General features: G+C 41.7%; 1 protein-coding gene across 5 annotated transcripts in view; it reads right to left on the reverse strand.

The window, feature by feature from the left end:
- Positions 1 to 12252, reverse strand: part of WASHC2C (WASH complex subunit 2C) — a 34393-nt gene extending 22141 nt beyond the window's left edge. For 2 of the 5 annotated variants that reach the window (XM_080597129.1, XM_080597125.1), the window contains exons 1-14: positions 12199 to 12252; positions 11976 to 12089; positions 11668 to 11832; positions 9989 to 10054; positions 9264 to 9437; positions 8540 to 8633; positions 8095 to 8153; positions 7263 to 7310; positions 5945 to 6034; positions 5323 to 5410; positions 4008 to 4076; positions 3530 to 3642; positions 1763 to 1835; positions 916 to 972 (exon numbers count right to left, since the gene is read on the reverse strand). In XM_080597129.1, coding sequence (XP_080453255.1) covers positions 916 to 972; positions 1763 to 1835; positions 3530 to 3642; positions 4008 to 4076; positions 5323 to 5410; positions 5945 to 6034; positions 7263 to 7310; positions 8095 to 8153; positions 8540 to 8633; positions 9264 to 9437; positions 9989 to 10054; positions 11668 to 11832; positions 11976 to 12089 — 1210 coding nt within the window. In that variant the 5' untranslated portion in view covers positions 12199 to 12252. Of the gene's footprint in view, positions 1 to 915; positions 973 to 1762; positions 1836 to 3529; positions 3643 to 4007; positions 4077 to 5322; positions 5411 to 5944; positions 6035 to 7262; positions 7311 to 8094; positions 8154 to 8539; positions 8634 to 9263; positions 9438 to 9988; positions 10055 to 11667; positions 11833 to 11975; positions 12166 to 12198 lie in introns of those variants that run through there. The other 3 variants (XM_080597127.1, XM_080597128.1, XM_080597126.1) reach the window with 3 other exon arrangements.
- Between the last annotated feature and the right edge of the window lie 413 nt (positions 12253 to 12665).

Genomic DNA, 12665 nt, shown 5'->3' on the forward strand with positions numbered 1-12665 from the left:
GAAAATTGCTATTTGCTGTTTTGAGCTTGGCTATCAAGTCTTACAATTATGTAGAATGACCACTGCTGAAATGTACATTTGATCTTGGAGTAAAAAGGCTGTATTTGTATATTTCCTACTCTAAAGCGTGCTGAGGGCTCAGTTAGCTGAAGTTGTTATATTAAACCAGGCCTTTCTTAGTAACGTGCAAAACTTAAAGCTGAGGTAACTCAGGCAAAGACCCTGCGCAGAGACAGAAATTACTGTAACTCAGTTGATTCAGAAAGACTGAGGACATGTTTCTTTTCATGGCTCAGACTGAAGTTGTATATGCAACATGCATCTTAGCCTTTTGTTGTTGTTGTTTTTCTGGTTTTTTTTGTTTGATTGGTTTTGGAAAGCTCTGAGCTACAGATCTGCTCCTTCTCCATGTATGCAGATCCTCACAATCAAAACTGAAGAAAAATGAATGTTTTTTTTTACTTGTGTCACAAAAAGAGGAACTTGAATACTGTATTTAAACTGTCCTTCTGCTAATCTCAGGGAATATGAACAAGTCTGAAAAATCAAAATGCTTTTCCTTCACAGAGTATAGAAGGAAGGTGTAACTGTGTACTGCAGATTTAAACAGCATATTACTAGTTAAAGTAACACACATCCTTAAGAGTAAGCTAGCATAGCAGCAGCTGTCAGCTTCCAGAGTTATCTCCCATCACTGACACCTACCTTCAGAGCTCCTACAGAATATGGATTAAACAAAGCATGCTGCAAGTTAGGCTTAGCATGGTAGAAGCGCCTGTATTTGTCATTAAGCACATGATCAAGCAATGCAATGTTGCTGTATTTTCATAGCTTTCTTCTTTAAAAGCTCCCTAGTATGGTTTAAAGAAAAGAGCATTTTGTGCATGAAGCAATTTGCTATTGAATGGGTCATACCTGGGAACAGAGACACTGCACCTGCAGGAACTTTCTTTAAGGACTTTGTAGAGGATGCTGAAATCATAGGAAGTACAATACAAATGGATGCACTTGCTTTACACTGTCAAAGCTTTTAGAACTCTACCATAGAAATAGGAATCTGAGAAGTCGTCTGAGCTCCAGTTTTTCCTCAACGGCCCAGAAGTCTTTAGACATTTCTCCTTGAACCTCTTTCTTTTTGCAGATATGTATAAGAACAGTCTAGCTTTTTGTGGTCCATTGAAACTTGCCTATGAAACTGAAGCTTACAAATATGGCATACAGCTACACACAGAATTATTTACAAGGGTTGACATTCACACATTTGAAACCACTTCAACACAAAGTGCCTAAACCAAAATGGCTTAGTCTCCAAAGCCATGTATGAAAATTCAACAAATACAATGCTTCAACAAAACCTACTCTAGTACAGAATGCATGCTCATCAGATTCCTGAAGAGTCTGGCTATATAGCTAATGTGAAACTTAAGTGTTCATCCGTCTGTAAGGATCAATCCTGACCCCACTCAAACCCACCACTGGACACTGCAAAGTACTCTTCAGCAACAAGAACCCGTTGTATGCAGTGAGTTCTGCCAACACCAGCAAAGACCTCATTTTTAGCTCCAGGAGAACAGGAGTGTGCAAACGATCACAGTGAACAAATGTGTAAAATTCAAAGAAAATATAGCTGTTCTCTATTAATATTGGGCAAGAGAGCTGCCAACAATTGCTACTTCAGACTTTCCAATTCAGAAAGAACAAAACACTACCCGCTAGCTGTGATAAATCCCAGCATAGACAGGACTACAGAGTTGGTTCTTACCTTCATTTATCAGGACTTGCTCCTCTTGCTGTTTTGATTCTTCTCCTTGTGGTACCTCAGCAAAAAGATCACTCTAGTAATAGACAAAAATGCGTCAACTTTTCCACGCAGAATATCCACTTCTGAGCCAAGACAGAGGTAACCACCACTCCCTTCCCAAAGGTATGTCTGCACATACAGACTTAAACCTAGCTACTCAAGAGTTAACCTGAGCACAGACATTCAGAAAGGTAGCTTTCTGCCTTCTAAAGTTTAATTTACACTACAATTCACTTTGATTATCAATCTGTTTACCAAAGAGAAAGAATGAACTTTCATTTGCACCTCTTCAAGGGCTTACACTAATTAAACTACAGCTGTTTAGGTCCTGGTTACACTCCTCCAAGCTTTCCTATAAAGGCTTATACAGTAAGGTTTAAAGGAAGAATTCAGGTCAGGACACACATAAAAATACTCCTAAATTTCATGTGCATAAGATGAATGATTTATATTGTTGCCAATGAGTCTCCAAAACACTGATTTGGTGCAGATATATACGTTATAGCTCAAGAGCATTGCAAGACCCTAGCACAAGAGTCTTTGAGGAGCAGCACACATCACAGGTCACTCCCCTTCTCTCCTCACAACCCAGGGGAGCAAACTCTTACAGCACACAGAACAGCAGCTAAACTGAAACAAACCCATTTTTAGTACATCCAAACCCAGAAGAAACCTGTGTCTGCCTTCTGGTTCAGTGAGGCCTCCTCCATTATATAAGGTAAATGAAGATATGTTACCCTTCCTAGATGATCATTTTTCAGCTAACAGAAAAATAATATTTATATGTGGGCAGGCAACACTCAGACAAGTCTACTTGGCTGTCCTTTATCTAGCAGGATAAAGAAAACAGTCTTGATAATAAGTAAGCAATAGAGTTTAACGATACCTTCATCTGAATTTGCACTGACATAAAGCTGGCTAACAGTACCAGATTTAAATTATTATTTTTTTAAAGCTGTCAGCTGCCACTTAAAAAGAAAGCCCGCTAGTTGTTTTGTTTTCCAAATAAAGGCCACATCTGAGTGGAAAGCATTGCACAGAACTATCCTTTTTCCCCTCACACAACACTCTTGACCAGTGCTTGTTGGATATATTCCAGCAGATTAGCATGGTAAGCTTGAAGTCAGCTGTACATGAGGTCTCCTCCCAAATTTCAGTCCAATAGCTTCCTTGGCTCCAAGGAAAACATAACTTTTGTTCCTCTAGTTATAACTAGAAATATAACACGCTGCAAATGCAGTGATTTACCTACCATTTTGGACAAAGCTGAAGTGTTAGCAGTATCAGCTGCACGATAGAATCAGAAGCAATAATTTATTTTACACAGCTTTACTGTAAGATTCTTAAACCTTATTAATTTTAATATAAATCTTTTGTTTTAAGATGAACAAACTGTATGGTGTATGGTTTACTTCCACAGACAGAAGTGAGGTACTGAGCATACTCTGCTGGAATCAGAACCACTCTAGCATAATGCCAGGACAACATTTGAATTTCTATCAGCACCACTGCAGAAGAAAGGGCTTTGCGCCAAGGGGAACACAAGCATCGTACTTGTGTGGTTTTCTTTCTCCACTAGAAAGATAACACTGTCCTATTATGCCTGAATGTTACCAAGCAACAAAATGTTGTTTCTTCTCACTGCTGTCCAGAGATGGAGCTCTGGGGTTGTGATTTTTTTGTAAGACACACACACATCTCTATCTCTATCCTCTCTTGCATTCTCACCTCATCATCATCAAAGAGACCTGTCCCACCACTGAAGAGTCCACCCCTAGAACCAAAGGGTGTGAAGTCTTCATCGGTCAGCTTAGGAGGCTTGAAGATGTCGTCATCATCATCTAGAAAGCACAAGAGCCAAGAGCTGTGACCTAATTTCAGGAAATGGGATAAAGGGACAGCCAAAACAAAAACTGGTATAATTCCAGCCCCTCCCTCTTATAAAGATGATACATACAGAGAAGCTGCTGTAGATGGATCAGGTTGTATCTGGTTCCTCCACAATGCCCCATTTAAGCAGAAACTCTCACTAGGCCTATTTCTGGTCCTGTTTTGCACACACAGCACAACCTAGATTTGTGTACACACTCACCCTGAAGGATGTTCACTGATATCCCACCCAGTTTCTACAGCAGATACCACATTTTCTGAAGCAGTGTCTTACAATCCAGCCAGTGACTGAAAAAACAAGAAGAGGAAATCCTACCATCCGATGGAACTCTAGCTTCCTTCTTCTCTTTTGGGGTTTTCCTTGTTTTGGTCTCTGGTGGCAGGGCTTTTAAGAAGAAAAGTTCAAATGAATGAAATGTTACTTGCAACCTATGGTAAAAAGAACCTTAAAAAAGTAATATAATCAAGCTGAGTTGTGTGTCTTCACATATATATAAAATCAACCCACTGAAGCAATTCTATGAAGTACAGGTTCTAAAATATACATTTGAAATCATAATGGCATCATTCTGGGAGACACTATAGGTTCAACGTGGTTGCCCACACAGTGACTAGTGTCACCTGAGATGCCAGAGAGCAATGCAGCATTTCTGATGGTACAGCTCTCACACAGGGCGTGCAGAAGCTTTGAGCACCTCAAATGGCTCCAGACATACACTATGCCCTGATTCGGTTACCAATCCAGAAGTTTTATCCCCTCTCTCATCCCTCGACAAGGTTATTTCAATGAACAGAAGACCTGCCTGTAACTCAATAAGAAGTTAACCTGGTAGTTTTTAGTACTCCATCCAAAATCCTAGCTAGATCATTTGAACCAAGTAAGAACAAATACATTTTGTATTTGTCTGTTTATGCTCTCAAAATTACAAGCCAAAACCAGGCTCACAAGCACTCTACAACTCAGTTTCACTCAGCTATATTCAATTGCCGCTTTGCTGCAAGAATAACTAGAGAGATACCTCTCCATTTGAAATTGTAGCAGAAGTAACTGTAGCACTTATTCTATCACTGAAAACAGCTGTAAGGACAAGCTCCTGAAAACACAGCATATTTAAGCCACAAACAGGGAGATAAAAAGCACCCAGACCCCATGAAAACACCAAACTGTTGCTTGAGGGATTTTCCACTGTAGAGCTTTAAGGAAGACTATAGAGACCAAATGACTATAGAGACCACAGCTTCCACAAACCTATCTTAAGCAGGGGGGGGGAAAGCACATGTGGTCAAACACGCAGTTTTGCATACCAGTGGAGAATCAGATTAGAGAGAAAACCTGTACTATAATATATGCACCTGGGGAATGACCTGTCTCACCCAAAAGCATTAAGTTTACCACTATAACACTCAGTAGATTTTGGTTCATTCCTGTAAGTAATGACCAAAAAGTTTCTCAGAGCACAAAACCATTATAACAGTGTCTTTAATTCCTCCTGTCAGGTTTTCACCCAATACGTGCTCAAAAAATAGATCTGTGTAATTTCAGATACTGTTACACAAAGTTTCCTGTCCAACACTCTCAGGAGTTTCCCACTATTTCACAATCATGTATAAAAACTTGAGAGTTATCTTACACGAACGGTCTTCATCCTCTTTGACCAGTACTTCTCCTTTGATTCGGGCTGCAAGCTCATCAGCAAACGATGTCGGTCTTTTCTTTTTCTGAGGAGTAGGGAAAAATAACAGCATATTCATAATACGCAATTCTGTTACCAGTTTGATGCAGTTGCATTGTATTCTACAGCCTCATTTGTACAGTTTCCTATCTACACTTTGATTGAAGCACTCATAAGAGGCAATGCAGCTTTCTATTAAGAAGGCAATTAGGAGATCATGCGTGCATCAAGGAAAAGCCGTTTTTAGTCCTCCATGATAATACAGTTTTTAATATCACCTCATTTTGGGAACATGACCAGCAAGAAGCATTTACCGCACACAAATGCAACAATTTCTTAATGACATTTAAAGACAGCTTTGATGCTAATTTAGGGTGCAGGATTCCACCAGTTTAAAGAAGCAAGACTGGAACAATCATGTTGAAAGACCATACAGGATTCTTACAGGCCCTCTCTACAGGATCCCATCTCACGTAACCAAGAGTTACTGTTATAATCACACTTTTCAGATTTTTCATGAGGGAAGTCAAAAATCTATCCCCACAGAGTGTCAACATTTACTTACAATCCTTGTGCTTACCTCTATGTCTCCATCCTCATCTTCCTCTTTTTCAGAGTCAAAGAGATCACCACCATCATAATCGTCTTCATCACTCATCTGTGCTGTCCTCTAAGAAAAAAAATAATACCCTGTTGTGTTCTCCTGAAGTTGGCATACAAAAGGACATGCAAAAAAGAAAAAAATCCACCTCCTTAGATAAAATATTCAAAGCAGATTTACTGAAAGGATGGAAACATTCAGCCAGTTTGAGGTACTGCACAACTTTTTAGAGGTACAAACAGAGTGCCTCTAGCTGGAAGTAACTTGCTGTATTCTCTAGTACACCTCTGTGGTGCATCACCAAACATTTCTGGATCAGGGGCAACTGAGGACAATAAGGCTGTCCTCACAAGGAGTGTACTGCTACCATACACAAGCCTGAACTGCTTTTGTCTGCCTTCCCTTAGTTTACTAACTGCTCTCCACCAAAGACCTAGTAATTATGCCTTATTTCTGGAACGCTGAGATTAGCTACTACAAAATTTTGCCATTTTGAGCTATTCCAAATGTAGATAGCAGTATCTTAAATACAGTACTAAAAGTTACTAAGTACTTAAAATACATCATGCATACAAAGTTACCCTATGAAGACCAATACAACTTCACATAACTAACATCTGAGTGCTTTTGTAAGATTGCTTTTACAATTTTAAAAAAGGGTTGCTTTTTGAAACACTGTTCTTTTGGCCCTCATCTTCTCAGCCAGAGGGTCCCCACTATAAGTCCCTTTTTCACTGATACATTTAACATGGATAAGATTCCTTCCCCTAGCACCAACAGTTGAAATCAGGCTTGAATTTCTAAACCTAAACGTTTATTTTTCTCTTTCCATTGTTACCCAAATAGTCACACTTTCCAAATGTTTCATACTATTCTTATCTTTGATTTCCTGTCATACCCAGACTGCATTGTTCCTTACTTCCTGCTTTGCAAGTTTAGAATTTTGATCAGACACAATAATCTCTCAGGAACCTAGCTCTCCTAGGGTTGATTCTTTCACCTCTCTTGGCTCTGAAGTTATTCCTGAGGAAAACACACATCAGGCAATGCTATTGCACATATGCTTTTCATCTAATGATGGCTTGCAAGCATGTCTTTAACCCCAGTAGAGGTTCAATTGCACAATACAGTGCCCCCTAGTCAGGACAACCTCCCCATACAAAGTTATACAAACCAGGCTTAAACAAGGCTTTTAATAGTTAACTGTCTAGAGCTCTGATCTCCTTCCTCTTTATTACATTCTCACTCTGTCTCAAGCAGAAAGAGTTTCAGGTGGTACCAAGGTGTATAACCGTACCGTCTTTTGGTCATCTTCACTAGGGTTTCCAAATTCATCATCTGATTCCTGGAACATAAGAGACCAAAGACAAGCATCACACATTGCTTCATTCAGTGGCTAAGGGATAGGGCTCAAACTCCAGACTTGCTTAGGTTTGGGTATTCACATCTCCTCACTGCAAACACACGATTGTTTGCCCACCAATGACCATCTTCATGAAAGGAGCTCAGTAAAGCATCACTGAGTTAGCAAAGAGAGCAAGCTCCATTTCAGTAACTCAAAAGGGATTAAACTTTAATTGAACAAAGATACCAAAACCAAATTCCTGAGGAAAAAGGGAGTGCTTCTACAACACAGCCATAAACCAGAGACATTCCAGCTAAGGCAGACAAAATATCGGAAATTGTTATTCCAATGCAGTGGATTCATAAGGCAAAGCCTGGAGGTACATCACTGAAACCTGTTTAAATTTATTCCTGTTAGTTTCCACTCCATTCTTTGTCACTGTAACTTACAACAAATTTGCCCTCCATCAATTCAATTGTTCATTGCAAAAGCTTCAAGCTGATTTTGCTTCACAATGTGAAGACTAAACTGGAATAAAAAATTTCAGTCTGAAATATTCTACTATAACAGCAGTTAGAGCCAACACCACTTTACTGCTCTTCTGAAAGGCTGCAGAGGAAATTATAGTGTAAGAACAGGAAAATACATTTACAACTGACACAGGGAGCATACATTGCAATACTGTCTTGATACCACACATGGAAAACCAACGTAGGTAATGGCCTCGCAGGTAAACAAGAACTCACGAATACTTATGCAAAGTAGCTAGTACTCTGTTGCTTACCTCTTCATCCTTTTCTTCGCTGTCAATCACACTTCCACGATCACTATCTACCGAACCTTCTATTTTAAATGAAAATAGAAAAGTTAAAATCAGACATGACATCTGCACACAGAGCTTGCTGGTCAGCAGACATACCTACTGCAACTTTAAAGGCTTTGTGATGAGAACTAAATATCAGGTAAAAAAGAATGGTTTGAAAGTGATTTGTAGTCTGCTGAAATTCTAGCATTTTGTGTTTCCAATACACAGAGCACAAGGTACTGACAACTCATATTTGGAAAGCTGGTTGTTACAGCATAGTGCACGTTTCCCCAGCTAACTGCAGTATGCAACTAAATGTGCAAAATCACTACGCACTATCACACAAGCTATTACAATTAAGACCAAAGTCTCAAATTAGGAGCTAGTTACTCCCATAGAAATAAAAGGTCATGCTAGCACATACCTTCACTAGTCAGATCTCCAAGGCCAACATCATCTTGTTCCATGAACTGCTGAGAGCCAATCAAGTAAGGTAAAGGCCTGTCAATATAGAGATCCTAGAAAGAGACAACATGAAGTCTTTCTGACATCTAGGAACAGCTCTACATTGCTAATGAGCCCTACAATACTTATTTTAAGGCAAGGACGATACAAACTAGTTTCATGTGAATCCCACCAGACATACACTTCAAGTGGGGTGGGCCAACTGAGATTTATGCCTTTCAACACTGTCAAACAACATGGGCTACTTCTATTTGCGTGGTCCCAGCACATTTTCTAGATGTCACAATAACATAAAAACATCCTTGCAATTCCTACATCTAGGGTTTTTCATTACTGGTACAGTAAAAACTGACTATGAAGATACTGTTTGTACCTAAAAAGCATGACATTTAAAGGTGCCCTTCCACCCAGAACTCAGACTTCCATTTCCAAGTTCACTACCACTGAACTAATCCCTTAAGGGGTGCCATTCCTTAACGATAAGCCCAACTGCAAGACAAGCAGGCTACACAAAATAGCTCAGCAAGGAGCATTTCTGCTTTAGATACAGTCACCAAATCCTCTTTTTAGATAAAGAACATCAATTTTATACCAACACAGTGACACTGCTTGCAGAAGTGAAGAGCAAATCCAACAAAACCAAACACAAACGCAGTGCTCCCAGCAAGAACAGGTCTCTCTACCTTTGGCTCAAGTATCAGTTCCACCCTTTCATTACTTTCTTCCTCTTCAGAGTCAGAGTTGCCTGCTTTGATGTCTAGCTGTTCAAAAGCACTGTCTAGTACTTGCAACCCATAATTCACTGCTTCTTGGATTTTGGGGATCAGATCAGCTTCTTTCTGTTCCCGTGTCCTTTCCTTCAACAAGAAAAAAAACACATTGTCATTGCATCTTATTAAAGACTCAATCTCACTGCAACATGCATGAGAAAATCTAACTTTTTTTCCTTAATTCACCTTTATCAACGCGGTGAACAGAGATGTTCTAAACACCCCTACCAGCACAGCACTATCCTACTTGTGCTTCCAGCTCATCAAAGGAACCTTTGTGGTATAATACACCATAACTATAAGATATATAAAAAAGCTCTGAGTTTTTATCCCTGGGAATTGTAGTCAGATTCTGCTTCCTTAATTCACTACTTCTGAATCCAATAAGGCCTGAGGCCTCAATTCTCTTGCTGAAAAAATATGCACAGCTGTTGAAAAATCAACACAAGTCTTGTCTACTAGATTACAATATTGAGTTTGGGGAGGCTCTAACGGGTTATCACAAGCTTCAATACTACTTTTCAATGTTATGTTTGAATGACATAAGCTTATAAAGCAGAAAGACTTCAAGGAGAAATTAAACAGTTTGATTTGTAAGCTCATGGAAGTAAGTACTCATGGAAGCTTAAGGTAACTACCTGCTCTGTTTTGTCTCCAACATCAGCTTTGGGAATAGGCTCTTCCACTTCTTCATCATATACTCGCTAAAAATTCAAGCACAAATAACTGAAGTAAGAACAACATACTGCTGCAAGGGCTAAATCATGAGCACTGCCAACAACAACAAAAAATACACTGTTAATGTATGATTAAACTATACATTAATTCATGAAATACTAAAACACGAAACAAAACACAGATGATGCCAGGCATCTTCATAGCCTCCTTCATGCATTGCAGTCATTATCAAGTTCCTATCATGCAGCCTCTCAAGCCAACTGAGGTGATTCAAGACTGCAAATGTCACTGCAGTAGAAGACAAGTTGGCCATTTAATTCCATTCACAGATTGACCTAAATACATTTAAAATAAAATACACACAACACTATTTAACCCTCTATTAAGCTGTTCTAGAAGCCTTCAAAATCAAGCATAGATTTACTTATGATGTGTCAGGTTTTGTCATCTAGCAGCTTTTCCCCTTCTTTTCTATCTGTCCTTCTCTTGTTCTTACAGAGAAGGGTCACATCCTCCCTCAGACTTCAGTTTGTTCTGATGATCCCCCCATCCAGTACTTTTGGTATTCTATTGTAGGAACAGCTACAAGGAGACACAGGGAAATAAAGAACACTCCTTGAATCTGCAAACTTGAATCCAAATCTCTCAAGCACAGATCAAAGTTATCCCCTTGGAAGAGACAGGGCTCTTTCTATTGCTAAATTGAGAACTAGAAGTGAGGACCCGTTTCTGTGGGCTTAAATTTGGGCACAAACGTTTCGAAGTACCCAAGACTTAAGACATTTGGTACAAACTGTTCTCAGCAAAATCGTTAAGCTGAACAGCAAAGGTAGGCCAGTAAAGACACTGCTGTACTGAGGAAAAAAAAAAAAGCAACACCCACAACGGAAACCCAGATTTTCATTGCCTTGTCCTCTGCCAGCATCTTTTCAATAATGGCATCATGGCTTCAGAGGAGATACATGCGGCCTGCAAGGAATGCTGATCAAAACAAAATACTTGATAAAGGCCAGTGCTAGGAAAAAAAACAAAACCCACAAATCTGTAAAACTATTAAAGCTCTACATCTTAATTACACACTTGTTATTAGCAATACAGTATCATAAGGGGCTTTCACATCTTTCTTGTAACCTTTCCAAAGCAGCAACATTCACAAAATGGTACGATTCACTAACAGGCAGCGATTCCTGACCAAATATAATAGACAACCACCTGCAGACTAGCACCTCTAATTTTACGTTAAACGCAGTTTGTGTAACAGCACTGAGCAAGCTTACAGCACTGTACAGCATTCTTTATATTTAGACAACCAAGTGCTACATTCATGCTACCTGTAAAGATGTGCCAAGGCACCCCAGAGATCCCAACGCACTCATAATCCTGGAAAGGAAATCCCAATCGCCACATCACACATAAACAAGGAGGTAAGTAACTCAGAAGAGGCAAAAGGGAATCTGCACATCTTGGACTGTGCCTCACTCACGAAGGATTTGGGAGACCTTTTAAAATAAAGTGTTTACACGCCACTCCGTCTCTAAACCAACACTTGCCACGAAGTGAAAGCATTTTTACCAGTTACAGCGCGTGGACACGCCAGGGTCTGAAGCACAAGCTTGACGCCACACACCAACATACTCACGTTCTCTATGAACTGCGTGTTGGACAACATGAGAAAGTCGTTGAAGACATTGTGGAGGCGGCAGTCCGCGGCTTTTGTTTCACTGATCAGCCCGTCCACTTGCTTCTTGATCTCGTGCGTCCTGGAAATGGTTTGCTGGGAGAACTCTTGCAGAAACCGCAGCAGCTGTTGTGGACAGGGGAAGGCAGCGCTCGGGGGCAGCTCCTTCTGCCCCCCTGCGCCACAGCCGGCTGCGATCGCGCCCTCACCGCCACGCACACGCCTGGTCCCGGCCCCCTCCATCCCCGTCCCCCGGTCCCGCTGCTCACCCCGGCGTCCGAGGCCAAGGACCAGCTCTGGCTGCCCTTACGGATCTCCTCCAGCGACCAGGGCCGCTCCCACACCGGCGCCGGCTCCGCCGCGTCCTGCGCCCCGTTCATCATCTGCGGGAGAAGGGCCGTGGGGAGAAGGGCCGTGAGGCGAGGGGCAGACGGGCGAGGGGCAGACGGGCGAGGGGCCGGGGCCGGGGCCGGGGCCCTCCCCGCCGCTCACCGTGACCACGGGCCGGGCCGGGCCGCGCCGCACCCCGGGCGCCGCAGTCAGCTGAGCGCGGTCATGTGAGGCCCGGCCCGGCACGGCCCGCCCCGAAGCCTCCGCCCCAGCGGGGCGAGGCCTGCGTGAGGCCGGCCCGGGGCGGCAGGGGGCGCGGCGGCGCCGCGGGAGCAGGGTGAGGGGCAGGCGGCAAGAGGCAGGCCGCAGGCCTCGGGGTGTGTGTGTGTGGCTGTGGCTGAGGGGAACAACCAGCCCTCCGGGCACTCGCCGCACTCCTCAGTGCCGGTTCTATACGAAGATACCATCGCTAAGCTGGCTCAAACCTTCAGCCTTAGTCGCATTTAAAGTATTTTAATAGACATAATAAAGCAGAAAATCAAAAAAAGTACAAGTAGACAAATGTTTGTTCAGGATCGTTTCACAACAACATCCTGAGCAAGGTTGTAAAAATGCTACACAGATGGGAT

This window comes from Anser brachyrhynchus, assembly GCF_964034855.1.
Source record: "Anser brachyrhynchus genome assembly, chromosome: 6".
Lineage (NCBI taxonomy): Eukaryota > Metazoa > Chordata > Aves > Anseriformes > Anatidae > Anser > Anser brachyrhynchus.